This window comes from Clinocottus analis, unplaced genomic scaffold, assembly GCF_023055335.1.
Source record: "Clinocottus analis isolate CAN_PGR_092001 unplaced genomic scaffold, fCliAna1.0.p SCAF_11, whole genome shotgun sequence".
Classification (NCBI taxonomy): domain Eukaryota; kingdom Metazoa; phylum Chordata; class Actinopteri; order Perciformes; family Cottidae; genus Clinocottus; species Clinocottus analis.
Window position 1 is genome coordinate 14956492 of NW_027175832.1, and position 20442 is coordinate 14976933.

Here is a 20442-nt window from a genome sequence, read left to right on the forward strand (position 1 = left end):
ACTGTCATTTGGTATCCAGAATTGTCTTGATGACGCACACTGATTTTTAATTTTATTTATCGCAGCTACAAAAATAACACCAGCCATGGTGACTGCAGCTGGTCTATCATCAAGAGGAGGCAGCAACCAACCCATCAAGACAAGGCTCATTAGTTATGACCATCAACAGTAGATTTGCGTTTTGTATCGAAAGGGGTTCAGTTACACGAGACTATAAAAGACACACATGCCAGAATATTCCAGTGGGTCATAGCGGGCCAATAAAAGGAGAGCCATTTGTCATTAAAGCAGTCAAGCTCCATTGTGGGAGCATGGGGTCAACTGACAGTGTAGTTTCCTCCGACAGCCAGCCAATAAAGACAATGAATAGAGGAAAAGTAACTTTTATAATCTTATTTTATTAAATCAAAAGTACACATCTACAAATTGTAGATACATGTTCATATGGGTTTAGAAAGTACAGTACAATTTAAGTAGATTTCTTTTTTCAATGTGATATATACAATGTCTTTTTCACTTTTTTTTTTCAAAATGTATTTTATTATTCTCCCTGTGTACTTCACAATTGATGGAATGAAAATATGGCTGTAAAAAGGGATGTACAGTATATTATTAAAGGACATGATTTAAAAAAACAAAATCAAAGTATCATTTCAGCTGAAATTGATGCCATTTCAGTCCCACAAAAGGTCTGCTCTCTATGTTTGTTTATGACTTAAAGCTACAGTATCACTCGAATGAGACAACAGCACCATTTCCACATTTCAACGTCTAGACTCGTCCTACTTAATCTTCCGTCATGGTAATTTCCGCTGGCATTGTTGTAGCAATCCGATTTCTAAAGAGTCCTGTGTGTTTGACTCAGTGAATGACACAAACAAAACAAAAAAGCCCATTCATTCAACTGTATAGGTCTACAAGTATGTCTGAAAATTACATCAAGCAAATATGCACAGGTCCAAGATTCACAATGCATAGCTCACCTATGACAGAACTGAGTACTGGTGGTTAAGACAAATGGCCATGGTAGTCGTAAGGTCCCAAATTTTTTGATATATGAAAAAAAAAAAGTGCAGGCAAACAGAAGCAAATCCCCCCTCGATATTGTGCATACAGGAGTTTGATTTCCAGACTAGTAACACATGTAGGAAGGATTCATAAGGAATAGATTGAGACTTAACATCAATGCTAAATAGCGGGTACAGGTTTGGATCGCACAAGTCTAGTTCACTGTGGCTCGCGCTGTTAATAAAATACTGATTCAAATTCAGACCACCAATAGCGCCTACTGTGCCTCTGGTGCCACCAAGTGGTCAAACTCAAGGGCCACAAGCATACGACACAGACGTGTGAGAAAGTGTACAACAATACTAATGGTCCATCTTTCACGTTTGACAAGCCAGCGTTCATGTATTAAGTCAAGAAAACATCACTTTTTAAACCATAATGTTGCAGGGCAGTAGCATAGAAACAAAGGCTTGCTAACTTTTTTTTTTTATAAATATATATTAGTACAATGTTTTGCAGTGAACTAATACCAGGACAGTGGGTCACTAGCAGTGAAATAGCAAAAGAGATCAAGTCATTTATAAGTAGGTGTAGTAGAAAGAAAAAAAAAAAAGGAATTAGGCCCTTTATATAAGACTCAAAATGTTTTTTAACTAAGTAATTGGATTGTTGGATTGCAAAACTATCACTTGGCACAGGCTACATACAAAACACGAGTTACTGGTAAAGTGCAAGGAGAGCTGTGTGGATAGCAGGAGGAGAAGGGGCTTACAGTGAGAAACTTCAAGAGTGATTTTACTTGATGAAAAACCCAGAGACATCATTTAGCTTGACTGTGAATCAGAGCTGCAACAAAACCTTCAAGTCAAATTTAGGGCAACACTTTAAGCTATTTTGATGAGCTTTTAAAGTAATTTTTCCAACAAAAGAGCCAAACATTCGCTAGTTGAAGCTAAATTGAATATTTGGGTATTTGGCCCAAATTTGGAGCTTTTTTTTTGTTGTTGATGATTTTCTGATGTATAAGAATATATGATTAGAATAATCATTGACTACGGCCCTATTTAATTACACAATTACAACATGTTTGATTATATATATTGTACTGTGTGCACATCCTAATATTTTTTCCAAATTGTGGACTTACATACGGTCCACAATGCAGTGTTAGCACATGTTCACTTTCACACCACAGTGTACAACAGAGAAAGCCTAAGCAGGAGTACGTCACTTCACCAATGTTCTGCTGATAATTTGACAGCAGAAACGTATCTATAGAGGAAGAAATCTGGATTATAAGTTTAGGTTTTGTGTTGCTAAACTGCCTTTCAGCACCTGAAAGCTACAGCAGAAAGGGCCAAATGAGTTGGAGGCAATGTGTTATTATCAGGACAAGATGAAACAGACTTTTTCAGTCACATTGATGATTGTCAAGGACTACTTGCTAACCATTGAGCAGAACTCAAAAGGATAAACCTTTCAATCCAATTCCTCTCTGATCCTTGAATGCCTGATACGTGATATGATTCACAATCCCAAAAACGAAAATTAAATCATGTGCAACTCTGTTTCACTGGAGTTCAAGCCTATCAGTCTCTTGTTGACATTTACCACATACAAATGAAAAGGGCACAAATAAAAACAGATCTTATTATCACATTTGAATTGGCAATCCCAAAGCCTCGACATTAATTAAATGATTTCTCATCCCTGGTTGTGCTACCAGCTGTGTGAAATATGTGTGTGAAGAACAAAGAGACTACATTGAGAAGTAAGAGCTTGTCTTTTGTGTGATAAAGAACATCTGGACAATGCTCCTAGTGGAGTCCTCTACCAGTAAAGCACTCTGACATATGAAGACAACAGATCTCCTTAAAATGGAAGCGATGCCCCGCTGGAAGCTTTCAGAAGAGGAAGAGAGGAGGGGAAGTTCGTCGCTTATGGATGGATGGGAAGAAAAAAGGAAGAAAGCAGGGGAAGGAAGTGCTAAAAGCAAGCACAGTTCATTTATGTCCAGCCAGTTGGCAGCCAGTATCGAAGACCTGGGTCCTCAGAGAAGGCTACAGCGGAAGAAGCTGGTCTTCTTCTGAGGTTCTGAGATCTTGACTCCATGACTGCTCCCTTGCTGCGTGTTGCCCTCCTGCAAATTGACAAATAAACAGGTCAATGCTGTCATGGAGAACCGCTGGCTCAGTCGCTGCTCTCGTATGATTCAGCAACTTCCTCTTAAGGAATCCTCACATACTTTTCAACAACCAGAAGCCTACTTCTTTTCATAGAAAATGCTTTGTTTCACATAATAGAACGTTTAAAGAAGACATTAAAGATTAATTACTACATGAATCAATTTCTCATATTGCAAAGAACAAAGTTGCACAATCAAAAATGTCTTACCAATTTTGTGTCCATTTTTGATTTGATGTCTCTGGCGAGCGTTAAAAACGACTGTAAACCAGAATAAATACACACGTTATCACATTGATGACTTATGATTTATTAAGCATAGTATAACTCAAGGAAGAAAGTCTACTTACATTCTCCACATTGATATTGGCCTTTGCACTGGTCTCCATGAACTTTATTCCATACTCCAATGCAAGCTGAAAAAAAAAACATTTCGTTTTATTAAGTGTGTTGACATGTTTTACATTATTATACTAATGCAATAAAACCCGGTGACAATGTATTATTTGGACTTAAACCAAGATTCTTACTTTCTCGCCCCTGTCTTTGGACACTTGCCGCTTGTCGTTGATGTCACACTTGTTGCCAAGGACCATCTTCTCAACATCTGAGGATGCATGCTAGATCAAGAGAACAAAACTGTATTCAAAAACAGTCTACATTGTGCCATTTGTTTATTTGAAAAAGTACCAAGCAAAAAAAGAGGTTCTATTTGAGCCATTAAATACCTCCTCTATGTTCCTAATCCAGTTCTTGATATTCTCAAAAGACTTCTCATTGGTGATGTCGTAGACAAGCATTATGCCCTGTGAAAAACAATTAACCAAATGTGTTGACAATAATAGAGTTTAAGATCTGTGATTTCATGGTAGAGTGGATTTGTATTACAATTGTTTGACAACACTTGGAGACACTCACCATTGCTCCTCTGTAGTAGGCTGTTGTGATTGTTCGGAAGCGCTCCTGACCAGCTGTATCCCTGAAAGCATCATAAGGGGTATTGTATATTAGGAAAAAATAAGAAACACCTTTAAGACCAATATTGGGATGTATCATTTGGAAAAGTTGAAAACAACATGTCACTCGCTGCAGTTAAGTATGCCAGCTATGTTTTAGGAGGTTGGTTTATCATACATGGACTTTTTCCAACACACTAGTATTGCAGGAAGGTAAGACACTGGTATTAAGATATTAATTAAGAGGTAACTTAAGTGTAGAGGTTTGCTTTAGCTTAATGGTTTTTGTAGGCTACAAAAACTGTAACTGTCACTAAAGAAATAAACTGTGAAAAAAATGGGTGAAAAACATTAAGAACGTGTACATCCAATTATAAATCAAGTGAGCAGTCTTTACGGTCGATTATGATCATTTTAAGAGTGTTAATGAGCTTTAGGCACCTTATTCTACATCTGCAAGGACAATTAGCTTAGGTTAACTGTGTGTCATCCATTCTTTATTAGCCCAATACGAGCAACACACTGCTAGCACGGCAGACGTATTGAATTAAAGGAATTACATGTTTATAAACTTACCATATCTGCAACTTTATTTTCTTGCCGTCAAGCTCTATTGTCCTTATCTTGAAATCAATGCCTGTAGGGATAAAAAGGGATCATGCATGTCAATCATAACGTTAACTTGATAGATTCGTGTAGCTAGCTAGCTACCTGTCAAACATTTGTCGACACTGCTGTGATACAGAAATGACAACTAGGGTCTAGAAAAAACGGACGCTCGTTTTCTCTTCACTGCATACAACCGTAATCTGTGCATTTAAGAACAACGGCGCTGGTATCGTGCTTAAATTAATCAGCTACGGCATGTTACATATCATGTTTTCTAGTTTCATACCAGAATGTAGACGGCACCTAATGGCTAAATGTAGAGCTAACAGTCACTTAGTCGGCATTAGTTTGATACAACATAACCATTGGTACTCATACAATTCTTCTAATCACACGGGTAACAGTCTTTCCCCTCGTCATCTCGTATTGATGACTTAATTATATGGCATCTAAATGGCAGACTCTATATCAATGACAAAGAGAAACTAACGCTACTTCCAGCCTGAAACGTAACCTTCCAGTAAGTAGACGTAGCCACTGAGACAGATCATTGTAAACAGACAGAAACACAGTTCAACATTACGTCACCATAACCGCACCTATTGTTGAGATAAACGTTGAGTTGAAGGCGTCTTCTGAAAACCTGAAGAGGACACAGGTCTTCCCGACACCAGAGTCGCCGATTAATAGTAATTTAAACAAATAGTCGTATGTCTTCGCCATACTTGAAATTATTGCGGAAATCCCGCCCGGCGGAACAGTGATCTGAAGGTGCAGAAACTACGCCCCCTGCTGGCCAACACACCAACTGCTTCTGTCTGACTGGGAACAGTAGGCGTTTCCTCACTTTACAAGTCTTCATTATTCAAGTGACATAGTCCACTTAAGTATACTTTATAGGTAATTGTACTTATTTATGCTACTTCAAACTTGTGCTTCCCAGTGACATCTTAAATGTTACACTTATTATGCAGCTATAGGAATCTACTATGCAGATTAATATTTTACTTGAAAAATTTACATTTTAAATATATACATTATGATGCATTACAAGATAACATAATAATGCTGTTGTGTATTTCATTAATGATTCTTTACTATTAACTGAAATTAGGACTGCACTTCTTTACATTACATTATGGTATTACATTTAAGAAGGCATCATTGCAGTCATTTTTTTCCCCTTTTGGCAAAAAAAATCTAAATACAAGGTCCATTTTTATGTGCCGTTTTCTGAGCTTACGATAACATTGTATGGCCTTCAGTCGATGAAGTTGATCAGTTGCCATGGAGATAGTTTAGTTATTATCGTTTCGTACATTCACCCTTTTGTGTGTGGTGCCTGCCTGAAACAATAATGTCAGAATCAGTGACAATAGTGTTGTGAGGACTTGCAGCTAAGCCATATCTCCAGTTTTATATTTGAAGTATCTCAGCAAAGCACAAATAAAATACTGTGCATGTTAGCATATGTAAACTGAAGGGAGAGGTAGTTTGTGGCTGTGTTGAAATAGCTAAAGAAACACATGCATAACTGTGCATACATGAACATAGTCAACATAACGCATACAACTCACATCATCATCAGTTTTATTTGTGCTCAGAATTCGGTCTACAACACAATTTCCAGCACCGAAACTGATAAGCATTTGGACCCAAAACCATTTTTTTAAAAAGGAAAAGAAACAAAAAAGAACCATAAATATATAACAGGGATACATGTGTTTTAACATCCAGGATTAAGAGTGAAAAACTACAGAGAATGGATGGCATGTAGACAATATATTTTGCAAACGAATTGTTTGCTGTTTTATTTGCTTGATGTTCTTCTTGGCATTTTACAAGCTATTCAGCTCCAGCAGTGTTTGGTCCAGGACTTGATGCATTCCTACGTTTTGCTCTTTTTCTTTCGATAGGTTCTCTGCAATAAAAAAAAGTCACGGCAGATATGAAATGCAATGGCTTTGTCAGTAAACAGATTCATTGATCATGGAAGAGCAATGGGTGATCTATTACGATATGGTGAGAGCAGAAATACAACAAAAAAAAAACACTTTTCAAATTAGCTAATAAATATAAAAACTATTGCAAGTGATGAATAGCAGGCAGAACTCAAATGACAGAAGACAGAATAAAAGAGATAAATATCTTTATTGAGCTTTAGTTTAATGCAAAAGGAGCAAGGGGCAGTGAGAGCGAAGGGGGAGAAAAGAAAAGACAAAGTGCTTCCAATCGGACAAGGGGAGACATACAAAGGGAAAGTGGAAACATCGAGAGCTATTTGCAAGGTTTACAAGGTGTTCATATCATTGAGGGCCAGATCCAGCTCCTCACTGATAGCCTTGTATTTCAGCTTCTGAGTGTACAGTTCATCTGCAGGTCAAAGGGCAGCCAGACAGAGAAAGAGAGAGAGAGCAGGTGCAGAGGACAAGGCAGAATTGTGTAGACCATGATGGGAAGCCAGGAGGAAAAAGAGAAAATCAAAGATTAAGAATAAGAAAATTAAGAACTTTAAAGTTTGGAACAAAGGTTAAGAAACAGTGGATCACTGAAGGATTGAAAAGAGAAAGGATTACAATGAAGTGTACCTTCTAAGTCATCTATGGTCTTTTCCAGTTTAGCCACTGTCCTCTCTGCGAATTCGGCACGAGTTTCGGCCTTTGAAAAAACAACACACGCGTTAACCATCCCGACACCGCTTTCCTCAAAGAATATAGGATATTAGGCGAGAATTTACCTCCTTAAGTCTGTCATTCAGGACTTTAATCTCCTCCTCATATTTGTCTTCTTTCTCAGAGTACTATAGAGACAGAGATATAATAGACAAAAACAATAAATATAGCAATGTAACCATGTGGGGAAATTCTTCATTCCGCCTTTTTGTGTTCAACAGCTACATTGTAAACATCAATATGCATGTTACATGACATTTGTCTCTTTTTTTCAGAATGTCAGATGAGAGTTTTACGGTTTTGAATGAGTGGGTAACACCTCCTCAGCTTTGCAAAATGTGATAATACATCAAGATGCTGTGCTGCTCCATGGGAACAGCTGAGTGGTGGTACTAGGCCACTGTTGATTGTGAATGTGTGAACTTGTTTTAAAAAAAAAAGGTCAAACAGCAGGCTGATGGAGACAACAATGCAGCATCAAACTGCTGAGTGATTAACACTCACCTTATCAGACTGAGCCTCGAGGGACTTGAGATTGTTGGTGACATTCTTCAGCTCTTCTTCCAGGTCAGCACACTTGCTGTACGGATAGAGGAGATGCATTAGTATTTTCTAAATATGTCCGACATTGACACACTTATCTGATATCAATGGAATGATGTCTCCGAGCATTCATGGAACTTCTTCAATGTGTTGCTTACAGTTCTGCAATTTCTGCCCTCTCTTCTGCTCTCTCCAGCTCTCCCTCAAGGATTACCAATTTGCGGGCAACCTGATTTTAAAAAAAAGACAGTAAATCACAGTAAATCACAATGAAGCAAAAACGTATCTGAGAACCGAAAGTCAGCGGAAATGTGATCTCTGTGCCCGCACCTCCTCGTATTTGCGGTCCGCCTCCTCAGCGATGTGTTTCGCTTCTTTGAGTTGCAGCTCCTGGATCTCCATTTTCTCCTCATCTTTCATCGCTCGGTTCTCAATCACCTTCATGGCTCTGAAGATCAGAAAGACAGACTGCCGTGAGTTAAACACAACCACAAAGACACCTCAAATGGACTTCTTCTGACTATATTTAAGCGTTTCTGGTTTCGAGTCTGAATATTATTCAGAGGTTTGCATTCTGTTCTGCACCTTTTGCTGGCATGTTCTCCAAGAAGCTACAAATGAGCTCACTGAATGTACCAAACTGATAAAAAAAAAAAAAAATACAAATAAATACAGACAGACTCTTGTATCCATGTATAGCTTAAATTTAATTTTGATTATTAGTTTTGCTTCCTTATATTTTGCTCTTATTTTATATTTTGTTATATCTTTATCTATTCTGTGCATCGCACACCCAATTTTCCTTCTAGATAACTTATTGTATGTTATCTTATATCTCCAGAATGAATATCTCTGGCGCCTTGGCCACAATTAGAATGTATCGTCTATTCATCCCATTAGGCTTTTTACTTTACTGCTCCCAAACATGTGAAAACATGGGACGTTTGTGGCACTCTGAAGCCATGAGATGATCATTTTTCAATGTTGCAGCTGTAGGTGTGTCTCAAATGAGTGTCGACTAAGGTCTGTGTTGATTCTCACCTTTCACTCTCATCTGCTGCCTTCTCAGCCTCCTCCAGTTTCTGCAGGGCTGTGGCCAGTCGCTCCTGAGCGCGGTCCAACTCCTCCTCCACCAGCTGGATCCTGCGGTTCAAAGATGCCACATCGCCCTCCGCCTACAGCAACACACAAACATGGAGAGGTCAGAGGTCAGCCAGGAAACAGGCTGCTGCCACAAGAGGAAGGATACTGTTGAGGATGGCCAAAGCGGCACTTTGAAAACTATCTGAAATCGGTTATATTGGTTTTGAGTAGATTGTCTCAATAGTACTGCGTTAAAAGATGAGGCGTAATCTGTTTATGTAAGCTTTTTTTTGCTGTCAAATGGTCTGAATGTTACGAGCTGTATTTTAATAGGTATTCAATGAAGCATATGTATATATTTTTGCAACCTGCTAATGCTGCTTTCTTGTATTTTTTCCCCCAAAAAGTCAGATTTATTCCATGTAAATACAGTTCACGCACAACAACCATTGTCAGTTCTGGACTTTGCAGCTTCACCACACACTTCGAAAACTGCTGATACAGAGTAACAAGAGTGGCAGATTTAACCCTTCATATGGTCATATCCGAAGTGGCACAGCTGGTCTAACTGTTTGTAATGTTAACCCATTTATGTTTGGGGGGGGAAGCAGATCGCTTCTTCTGGGCCTGTTTCCTGTGGGACTGATATCACAGATAACCACATCTGCTCTCTTCTTCCTGTGCAGAGGCCGGGGAGGTGGAGGAGGGTTTACAGTCAGCTCCTTATTTCATATAATGCTATTCAGACAAAACGTTCATAGGGCGCGCAGAGCAAAGATTACTGGATACGTGTGAAAACATGCATATAGGTGTTTTGGACATACTTTTGGTTAAAACAAAATCTAGCTTTTAAAAAAAAAGGTCAAAAGACTGCCACACCTTAATATTAAAACAACCACGCTGGCGGTTGATGTCATAGGCTACTGGGGGCTCTCGTAACAATTAAAGTAGGTGTTTAAGAAGATCGAGGGCGGGTTGGAGTTAGATTACGCAGCCGAACAAAAATCTGAGAGGAATGTTGCTACTATGATGCCGAAACTTACCATAAACCTCGAAAACGACCACGTCGACACATAACAAGATTAAATTAACAAACCCACTATTGGGACACGCAGAAAACGTTTTCATTTCTTCAAGGAGTGTTTAATTATCGCTACCTGCAGTCAAACACTGACCGTTTGCACGTAAATTATTTACAATCCGCAATAAACATGTTCAACTGGTATGAGAGCAGTACATATACAAGTAAAAGAATGCGGCTGAAGTTAGATAAATGATTCATTATCTCACTTTATCGCGCAGTTCCTTTTCCGTGTCCAACTCCCTTTGTACTGCCAGTGCACGGTCTTCTGCCTCATCAACTTGTAGCTGTAGGGTTTGGATTTTCTTCCTCACTACCTCCATGATCTCGATAACTTTGTTTTCTCAAAAAAGTAACAGGAAGAAAAAAAACAGGAGCCCAGATAATGTGGCGGTCTTGATCGACGTGCTGCGTCCTTAAAAGTTATTGATTTGCGTCAAAGTCAGAGGCTCCGAGGAAAAACTTTTTTATCTCGGGCAGGAAGTCAGGGACGTGTAGGGTTGGGATGGGGAGAAAAAAAAAAGGGCTGGGAGTTTCAGGAAATTTATGGCGAGATCCTCCAATCCTGTGAAGGAGCCTGTCTGAGATGACATCACAGGAATTGGGAGGGGAGGAAGGCGCTGCTCCTTTCCTCCACAAAAGAGGTGTGTAAAGTCACTGTGCAGTCTTTCTATTGTGGACTTATAAGGCAAATGTAAGGTGTTGCTTATGCTGCGTTTTCTCCTGCCCCCATTAAAAAGAGGAGGGCGCAAACTCAAGAGATGAAAAGAGGAAGAGTGCAGATACCTCATCTAATTTCCCGGTCATGATTCACATATATGAATCATATCCAATGTGAATCAGGACACGCGGATATATGATCGCGTGAGGGAGATTTTTTTTTTCTTCTAACAGTTTAAGTTTGAGTGTGTGAAGGAGAGCGAGGCGAGTTGTAAAAGGTGTAGAAACCAAAGGTCCAAAGATTTACTTGAAAGCCGACCTGGTGGGGCGGGGCCGTTATAATCCTCTTCAGCGGGGATGGGTGACCTGCAGCAGCTTGGCATGTAAATGATTTTGTTTGCAGACATGACACGCAGCCATCGGGTGGCGACACATTCCTTCAGCGCCCCCTTCGGTTACCTTCTCTTCCTCACTTTTCAGTGCAAACCCACGATTTTTCTTCTCTGTCTGTCCTTGTATGACATGTGTTTTACTACCAGTGCAATGTACGTATAGGAAGAAGTAGTTGTGGGCAGACAATAATCAGACCTGTGGGCATTTGTATGGTCATATGTGACTGAACTCAATTTGCATTGTAATCTGACCTGTAACCTTGGGGTTACTGCTTTAACTAGTGTTAGATTCACCATGAAGCTTACTTTCATTTGATGGTATTCAATTCCATTTAGTGTTATTGCTACAACTGAAATAATTGATGATTGAAAAACTCATCAGCAACTATTTTGGTAATGAAAATCAACAATAAGATGTCACCTGGGGCTTAAATAAATGGTGATTGAGAGAACCTGTGAGAATTGTTTTCATTATTTTCCGGCCTTCTAGAGATTGAACGATCAACTGATGGGATAAATAATCAAGTGGAAAATTAAAATGTTCTGTAATCCTATTGTTTCTACCAGATAATTCATCGAACTAAAAATGTGAAAAACTAGATGTAAAACTAGGTAATCATTGCGCGTCACTGGTAAAACAACATTCACAAAGTATTTCCGGTGTAATATCAATAATATTGAACACAATTGCCCCCAAAAAGCAAATAAGTCTGTTCATCACCATGTTTTTTCGTTCCTGAACCTTTTGCTTTGGATAAAATATATAATATAACCACATAGTGTCTCTTTAAGGTAACTGAGATGTTATTCAAGAAAGATCATGGGAACTCGATGCTCTTTCAAAGTGAATGATTGTTCCCTATTATTGCTGATAAGTACTGTAAGGGCCGGCCAGAGCATTGATTTCATTAGACACTGCAGTATGGGGTTCTCTGTTTGCTTAAGCAGCATTCCTGGGATTCCTGGTCGGCTGCAGGCCAGCCAAGCTCTGTCTGTGCTTGAGAAACGGCTCTTACAGACCTCACAAAGACACCAACAACTCAGTAATTCTCTGTGTTCATCATTCCCTATGTACACTATGTGGGGAAGAAGATACTTTGTTTTGTGTAACTTGTTTCTAACATGAATTCTGTATATTGTACAAGGCAAACATGTGGTGTGAAGATCCTTTTTACTGTATTTTTCCTCTTTGTTTTGAGGAAATCATAGAAGCCAAAGGGGACTAAAGGCTGTGCTCTTTGTTACAACTAGATAAATAACTTTCAAAGCAGGTTTGGATTATTATATTTTCTGAGCGTCACTCTGCTGCTATTTTCATTGCTCAAGAAACAACCAAACTATTAAGGCAAGTCCAGGCATGGCCTTTTGGGGAGTGTACGCAGTGGAGGCAACACTCAGACTGCCACTTAATTCAAAGTTTTTTCTAAATGCATTTTCATAGAAAATGAAATCTGTCTGCAAATTCTGAAAGTGTCTTCTTCAGTGGTCTTTTTGCAATCCAAGAGTGATGTTTAGTTTAGACTGTCTGAACGAGTCGTAATCAATATCTTATAAGCTCAGAAGTTTGGGTTTTCCACTGCAATGTGGATAATGTGTTTCAGATGGCATCGCTGTGGTTCACTCACATCTGCGGCCTTCTTCTCCGACAGTTCTAGTTTCTCCTGAGCATCCTTCAGGGCCTCTGAGTACTTGTCGAGCTCATCCTCTGTTCCCTTCAGCTTCTTCTGCAGAGCGAGCAGCTCATCCTCCAGCTGAAAGAAGGCAAATGGGACAGAGAGTCAGGAAGGATAGAACAAAACCACACCAAGTAAGTCTGAAAAAAAACACTGCTTAGTCAAATCCATCATTGCTTTAAAACAATACTTGGAGGGGGTGCTCATTTCTTACCATGTTTAGATTAAAACCACTCAAGGAGACCTTTTCAATCCCCAGAAGCATTTGGATGTTCAGACATGATTAGTACAAACCTCAGAAAGTTAGATAGAGGTCTAAAGCAATGCCAGTGGTTCTGTGGTGCTCTGCGTAGGTGCAGCAATGCATAAATATCAGCATTCTAACATACTCACTCAAGGATGATGTTGATATCTAGCAGGTATAATGTTCACAATGTTAACCATCTTAGTGTATGTGGTAGCATGCTAACATTCGCTAATTAGCAGTAAACAACAAGTAGGTATTTGGTCAAAAAGCAAAATAATGAAAAATATACATTTTGGCTAGAGATAAAAAGTTAGAGGACCACTAATATCAGCAGTATCATCATCCTCTGGGAACCATGAATGTCTGAACATGATTTAATCGCAATCCATCCTGATAGGTGTTTAAATATTGTTTTTATAAGTCTATAATCTACAGAACCAGTCGTTTTCATCGGGGCTAATTATTTGGTCGAATGTAGTTCCAATGTAAATCCTGCGTGAAGTGTGTGGATTATCAAGAGTATGCTTTGCGTGAAGTGGATGATCAAGAGCATGCGTTGCCTCTGAGGAGTTTTTCGAATGCTGTTGTAATTTAGGTGACCCAGTCCTTTAATTGCCACTGGAGACTTTTGTTTGTGATGTGTGTTAAGATTGAGCATTGCTTTTGGCCTTCCGTCAGCCCAACTGCACTCCGATGTTTGTGTCATCGTGCCAAGAATAGCAAAACGAGCACCTCTTAGCACTTCTTGACTCAATACCATGCAAAGAAGAACTGCATCGTCTTGGATTTCATTCGGACTGTTCCTTGGTGTGGAAGACATGCTGGGGGTCCATGGTACAGTGCCATAGACAACTGTCAGTCCTTGGGTACGATTAGGGCATTAGAGACCAGAGCGAAGAATCTTTCCATTTGCTCACATGTATGTCAACACCACATCTCACTCGGCATTGGGAAAGAATGCCTCCATTAACTAGCCTCTAATGGCGTACTACAGCTCCAGATTCTTGTACCCAGTGGTACAAGTACATTCTCATTAAGTCAACCCTCGACATGTCAAGGTTCATGTCATGTCAAGTCTCAGGTTCTTGCACTGCAGCACTAAATATGGATGTGTAGATATTTGTGGAGGAATTAGTGAGGTTTCTGTTGATACATTGCAAACTTAAATCCAGATAAGAATGCTGGCTAATGTTGTACTCTCCTTCTTAAGAGTCAGAGCAACAGCTGCTATTTTGATCGGTTGTTTAAACTCTTGCAGTTTAAACTTCTGGCAGCTTGAAGTAATCCCTCTGGTTCACTGTGGATACTGATAGCAGTCGTCACTCGGCCATTCTGTCCGTGCGTCCCTGTGGACGTCCTCCACCTTCGAAGACAAGACTCAGGGGCTCAGTACCAGCTGCTCCCTGTTACTCCGCATTTGGTGCTTCGGGAAAAAAATTGACATTTAATGTCGAGCCCCTCTGCAGTCCGCACAGGTGGTTTGGTATTTATTTATTCAAGGCCAGACCATGAAAAAATTAACAATGTATGTTAATCTTATATGTAAATAGAAAATGAAACAAACTGGGCTGTTTTTACAAAATACTGAATGAAAGCGAGACAAAAATACTTCAGAAGGAACTTATTTCAATACACATAAACCTATTTCCAACTTTGTTACAATGCAGTTTATTTATACTTACCACTGGAGCTGTATAGTTAACAATATAGTTATTATCAAAAGAGTAACAATAATTTTTTTTATATTGATGGATATCATGATATGGAAAATATACACAAAACTGCATATCAAATGATCCAGTTGATGTTACTCTGTTATGGAGTAAATTACAAAAATTTAAATAACTAATTACTTTTTTAAATTAAAGTCTGCTTAGATTAAGCCATTTGGACAATTATAACCATACTGCTGCAGTAGCTTTCTATACTTTGCATCTGTTTTTGTATGTTTTTCTTATGAAAGTTAATATATTATGATATATAATTATTGCCCAACTCTAATGAGAGTTAAACAAGAGCTCCATCTGCATTGTCTCACCTGCTTGCATTTGTCCTCCGCCGACTTCTTGTCGGATTCGGCCTGTTCTGCCCTGTCGATGGCATTCTCCTTGTCTAACTTCAGCATCTGCATCTTCTTTTTGATGGCCTCCATGGTGACAGTTGGGTCTTAGTTTCTCGCAGGCTTTAGGGTGGAAAAAGAAGCTTTTATTGCTTCAGGTGAAAGGCTGTTGCAGATGTTCAGAGGAAGACGCCTCACACAAGGTTGACGGGAAACCAGCAGATGCAGAGAGGAGAGAGACAGAGGGAGCTCAAAGCGAGAGAGCAGAGAGGAGGATGCAAACTGAGAGTCGGCAGAGCTCTATGTGATTTAAACTTGACTGGAGGTTTGGAAACAGCCCCAGTCTCTAGTGACAGCCCTTTCCCACTGTTTACCCCTTCGCCACTCCCCGCATTGGCTACCCTAGAACTGTGCCCCCCTCCCTCATATTAACTTTACCTCTTAAAGGCTCTTTGGAGGATCAACATGATGTACATCTCCTTATTTGGATCATGGTCCTTTTGTTTTGAACAAGACGGGAGAGAAACAGCAGATAAGAAGAAGGAGAATGATTCAGCACGCAGGCGTCAAAAGGACATTGTTCACGTTAGTAATTGGAGTTTTTTCACCCTTTGGACTGCATACCAATATTCCTGGGCTCTTACTTTGGAATGTTCAAATTGATGTTAATACCAGAGTTGGTTAGAAAGGACATAGTTTTCATTCTCCCGCTGCATGAAAAAAAAGGGCTTTTGGAAAATGATCCAGCCAAAGAAAATTTGGACAAAGCTGTCTGCATGTGATCTACACCAGGCAGCTGGAGCGTTACTGTTGAGCTACACATATAAACCATACGTCTACTGCAATTAAGATCCTTTCAATTGCTATTGGGCTGCAAGACCTTCATTCAGATCGGTTTTCTGTTATTTGTAAGGCACACAACATGAGAAGGACCGTTGACTGGTGATACAACTTGTGTTACTGAGAGGGTTTCCAGTAATTTCATTTTCTGCACCTATGAGATATTTAGAAAGTGGGTCATGCATGGTGTTCCCTTCATTTATTGGCAGATTTAAGTTTGGTAAAACAAATGTAAAAACTTAAAAACAATAAACAATAAAAATAGATATGAATAATGTTGTTATTCTAGTTGATCTTAAAGTGCTACATTTGAAATTGCTAAGGTAAGTGCGAGCTGCATATGTGTGTATGTGCATGTGCGTGTGTGTGTGTGTGTGTGTGTGTTTGTGTGTGTGTGTGTGTGTGTGTCTGTGTCTGTGTGTGTGTGTGTGTGTGTGTGTGTGTGTGTGTGTGAGTGTGTCTGTGTGTGTGCTAATGGTCCTGTCTGCTTGCTTTCAACTCTTCTGTGCCAGTTGCCCCGGCTAAAAATAAAGATTACAAGGAAACTCAAAGAACAGGACGGCGTATAGCGGCCATTTAAGTGACATCTGAGGATAAACTTGGACACATGCGTCTCATGTTTTTCATGTTGCGTTGCCACTATTGCCACTCAGATGTCATTCCTTATACAGAAGAGTGTTTTCTGAAGTTTCAATGAGCATATTGTTGCTCCAGTAAAAAAAAAATCTCCTGTTTCAGCTAAATAAACCATTTAAAAGGCCATCATCTATATTAAAAATGGTTTGTTGAAAAAGCTGTTTTCTTAGTTTATACTTTCATAGGATAGTCATGACATCCTCCCATCATGACATGAAATTTGCTTGATTGTACGGCAGCAGATACATTAATCCACAAATATTTTCTCATTAATCAAGACCGATATTGCTGTAATTGGGTTCTATTTATCAGGACTGGGAAACTGCAACACTTTTTTCGGTTTATGAAAGGGATGGCAGTTTGATAGCTTTACAGTCCAGGTTTCAACACAAGCTTACGTCATGACATTGTGACTGTGTGCCTTGCTCGGGCTGTCAGGATGTTGGCTGCACACAATGTTATCATAACAGATTGCTAAGATACAGTTCTCACAATTTGATGGACAAATATTGATTTTGGAGGTGTTTTAGTTATGTTTTCTTTTAATAAAATTATTCTTGGGTTGTATAGCAAACAGGAAGTTTGGAGCCAAACCAGGACAACAGAGGGAGGAGGTAAAGGGAAAGAGAAATATAGACGGAGTGGATCATATGCAGAGTGAGGGAAATCAGAACCCTCCCACAGGAAACTGAGCTAAACTCCTCTTCTCCTTGTATGGTAAAAACTCCCCCAAAAGCCACAGGATCGCCTTGGGAGTAGAGTCAACGTCCTGCTAAGTATAAATCACAAAGCCATGGGAATGGTGGAACAGATTAGAGTGTATATGAACGCGAGAAATAAAGAATTAAAACTATTACAGTTTTAGGAGCCTTAAGCGCTTGATGTCATAGGATATGTGTACACTTACAGGTCTGGGTTAAATGTTGCCAATGATCAATTGTACTTACTGAAAACCCATGTATTACAGTAATCAGTCCAAGGCGACCATAACGAACAACTAATACTCCTAAAGTTGGCTGTGGCAACACCTGCACATGTGACTTATCAAGTATGTCACACCTGTGCGATGCACTGACTCATAGTGTACTGAGACAAGCCCATTCTTCACCAACAGTAAACATGTCAGCTCTGCGGCTTCTGTACAAACATGTCTTTGTATGCAGGTTGCATCAAGTGATTCCCACCTACTATACCAAACACAAACTCTGGGTTGAGGCTATGGAAGTAGCTAAGGGAAGTGGCAATCTGTTATATTTGGCTCTGTAACTCAGTCCAGTTGTATCTATGACTTTGGACAATGTCTAGACTCCATCTTACCAGCCAAGGGAGCAGAGATCTGTCACTTTGATGAGGCACAGTTGTCTCACACAAGCCCAGTGCTGAAAGGCTTTTCATGCCAAGAGGGAAAAGAAAAAAAAATCAGATGGTACTCTATACTGTCTCTGCTTCAGTTGCTTCTGTTTTTAAGTTTATCAAATGTCAATGTTTCATACTGTGCATTTCCTAAAACTACCCAGCTGTTCATTAACACATCATATGTGTATCCTCGCTATCCCTTTAAATCTCGGAGGTCAAAAGTAGGAGCTGTTTGAGTTTGCGTACTTGAGCAGGCGTTTAGACCTAAGTTATTTTAATGTTAAGCTTGTAATACCTCAATAATTTCTAGCTTTGTTTATTATCACACTATGACGTTTTCACAAGTTGTATATTTTTAGATGTATGAATGCTACTTGTGTTTCCAAAGTCTTTTCACCTCTGATGAAGTTAGTATGTGTTGCTCGGCTGCCATTTAAGACCTGCAGTCTGTGAGATGATCAAGTTCATTAAGTTTCATGAAGTTAAAGGACCGGGGGTCATGAGCACTTGTGACACGGAAGACTTGCACAAACTCAGAGCAGTTGAATGAAAATTCAGTTCAGCTTTAGTGAAGTGAGACACATATTTGCACCATTGCAATATAAAATCCATAATGAGTGTCTGGCTTTGAAAGATTCACCATCTGAGCACCTGACTAATAACACTAGGGGACCAAAAGTGTGTGGACATGCTTGTCAAATGTACTTTTGTGTTGTTGTTGAATATATTTATGTTTTTCCCACTATAAATATAGACACAAAAAGCAAAACAGATATACAGATAAACACAGAGATAAAAACATGTTGATCATAATCATCCTGTCATGCATAAGATGCATTTATTCATTGGGAAATACAGCGTTGGTTGAGTCACTTGGTTTTCTAGGAAATGCGTTTTTTCAAAAGACAGTTTCTGGCTATGAGTCGCATATGCTATTTCCATGCAAAGGCAGCCTTTGATTATTAGTTTGTGCTGCAGGGTTTGTTTTTTTTCCATTGAAGAGCTATACAATCTTTTGCCAATAGCAAATAAAAACTAAGCAGTTTTACCTCTGATTTTGGTAGTTTTATATGATCAGAAAAGAGCCCCTATGCAAAGACATGGACAGAGAGGTAATGTACAGAAACAATATGAGACATGGTCTGTCTTTACCCAGAGAATGTACATCTTCACTTCTATAGACAGTGCATCAAATGTATCAAATGGATTCTTTTTTATAATAATTCTGTTTAAAATGCTTTTGTGTCCTTGTAGTCTGGGACTGTTTTTCACGGCCTCTGCCTTTTAGTTGCAATTAATGGAAATCTTAATACTACAGCATATGATGGATGATATTATTGAGACAATAGTGAGCTTTTAAATTTTTGGGAAGTGTTGGTATACAAGTTTCATCCAAACAATTTGAAAATGGTCCTATTTTACGGTGTTAGTGCAGGTCATGCATTCATCCAGAAGAGGGAACTGCAGGATGAAAACAAGGTTGATGACATAAAGAAGACGGTCCGTGTAACACAACTTAGAAACCATGGAGGCTTCAAAGATTAAAGAGCATGTTTACATGGAAGTACAAATCAAAAGTTGAATAAACACGCTTTACTTCAAAAGATGGTATGTGGACAATTGAATAATGTTCTATATCCTAATCCATGTCCATTCCATGTTGATGGAAATGGGACAAGACTAGAACATGGGCACAAGCTTGTCGTTTCTGTGTGTGCTGTTGTCTGTTAGTGACCTTGTTGTAAAGGTTTATACGCAGAAAAACACTTTAAATTATCATCATGTAAATTAACTTGATGCATGCTTAATAAAACAAAATGTTGTATGTATTTGTCAGATTTTATGCCCATGTATAAAAATATCAGCCATTAATCCAATGCATTCATAAAGGAATATATCTATTAAAGGATTTCTGAATGTCTGTGGACCAGGAGAGACAGTATGTGGGGCAATACCAGCTAAAGGAATAGAAATCAACAGAATAACTCCCAATAATCTAGGGGTTTACACAGTGGAGGAAGGTATAGGATCAGGAGAGAGGAAACAGTGTTGACAAGGCTATCGTTGGGTCATTGTTTGCCAAACAAAAAAAGTATTGTAGGGAAACACCGAACAGGGTTGTGTGAAGGATGAGGGGAAGGAGTGGGAAGGAGTGTTAGTTCAGCACATAGTTTTGAGTATGACATGCAGAGAGAAAGATGATGAGGAATAATCTGAGGTATTTAGGGGTGCAGGAATGCACATTGTAAGGATATCTGAGCATGAGTGAAAGAGCACAGGTTACAACGGTGTTTATCATAGGCTAGGGGTCTAGAGTGTAAAAAACATGGAGTATAAAATATAATCATATTATTTATGTATTTTATTGTTATTATTATTATTTTAGTGTGTTTATTTTTGGGGAAAGATTGTAAATTTGTAGTCTGACCCACACTCCGGAGCA

At 39.1% G+C, this 20442-nt stretch overlaps 2 protein-coding genes across 5 annotated transcripts; both read right to left on the reverse strand.

Annotated features, from left to right (window-relative positions):
• Positions 1-419: 419 nt before the first annotated feature.
• On the reverse strand, positions 420-5522 carry LOC137803652 (ras-related protein Rab-8A-like). The gene is made up of 8 exons (XM_068602338.1): positions 5357-5522; positions 4725-4785; positions 4111-4171; positions 3921-3998; positions 3723-3812; positions 3543-3608; positions 3403-3453; positions 420-3148 (listed from the first exon to the last, which is right to left on the reverse strand). Exons 1-8 carry the CDS (start codon positions 5478-5480, stop codon positions 3059-3061), a joined length of 621 nt encoding a protein of 206 aa, XP_068458439.1. The 5' UTR covers positions 5481-5522; the 3' UTR covers positions 420-3058.
• Positions 5523-6330: 808 nt separating this feature from the next.
• On the reverse strand, positions 6331-15478 carry LOC137803639 (tropomyosin alpha-1 chain-like). 4 transcript variants are annotated; one of them, XM_068602298.1, is made up of 9 exons: positions 15147-15475; positions 12814-12939; positions 9014-9147; positions 8303-8420; positions 8131-8201; positions 7934-8009; positions 7495-7557; positions 7346-7415; positions 6331-6678 (listed from the first exon to the last, which is right to left on the reverse strand). In XM_068602298.1, the coding sequence occupies exons 1-9, from the start codon at positions 15258-15260 to the stop codon at positions 6596-6598; spliced, it is 855 nt and encodes a 284-aa protein (XP_068458399.1). In that variant the 5' UTR covers positions 15261-15475; the 3' UTR covers positions 6331-6595. The 4 variants fall into 4 exon arrangements, with proteins under 4 accessions (XP_068458399.1, XP_068458409.1, XP_068458419.1 ...); XM_068602318.1 differs by lacking the exon at positions 6331-6678 and adding an exon at positions 6843-7130 and having other exon boundaries at positions 15147-15478; XM_068602308.1 differs by lacking the exons at positions 12814-12939; positions 15147-15475 and adding an exon at positions 10346-10672.
• Positions 15479-20442: the final 4964 nt, after the last annotated feature.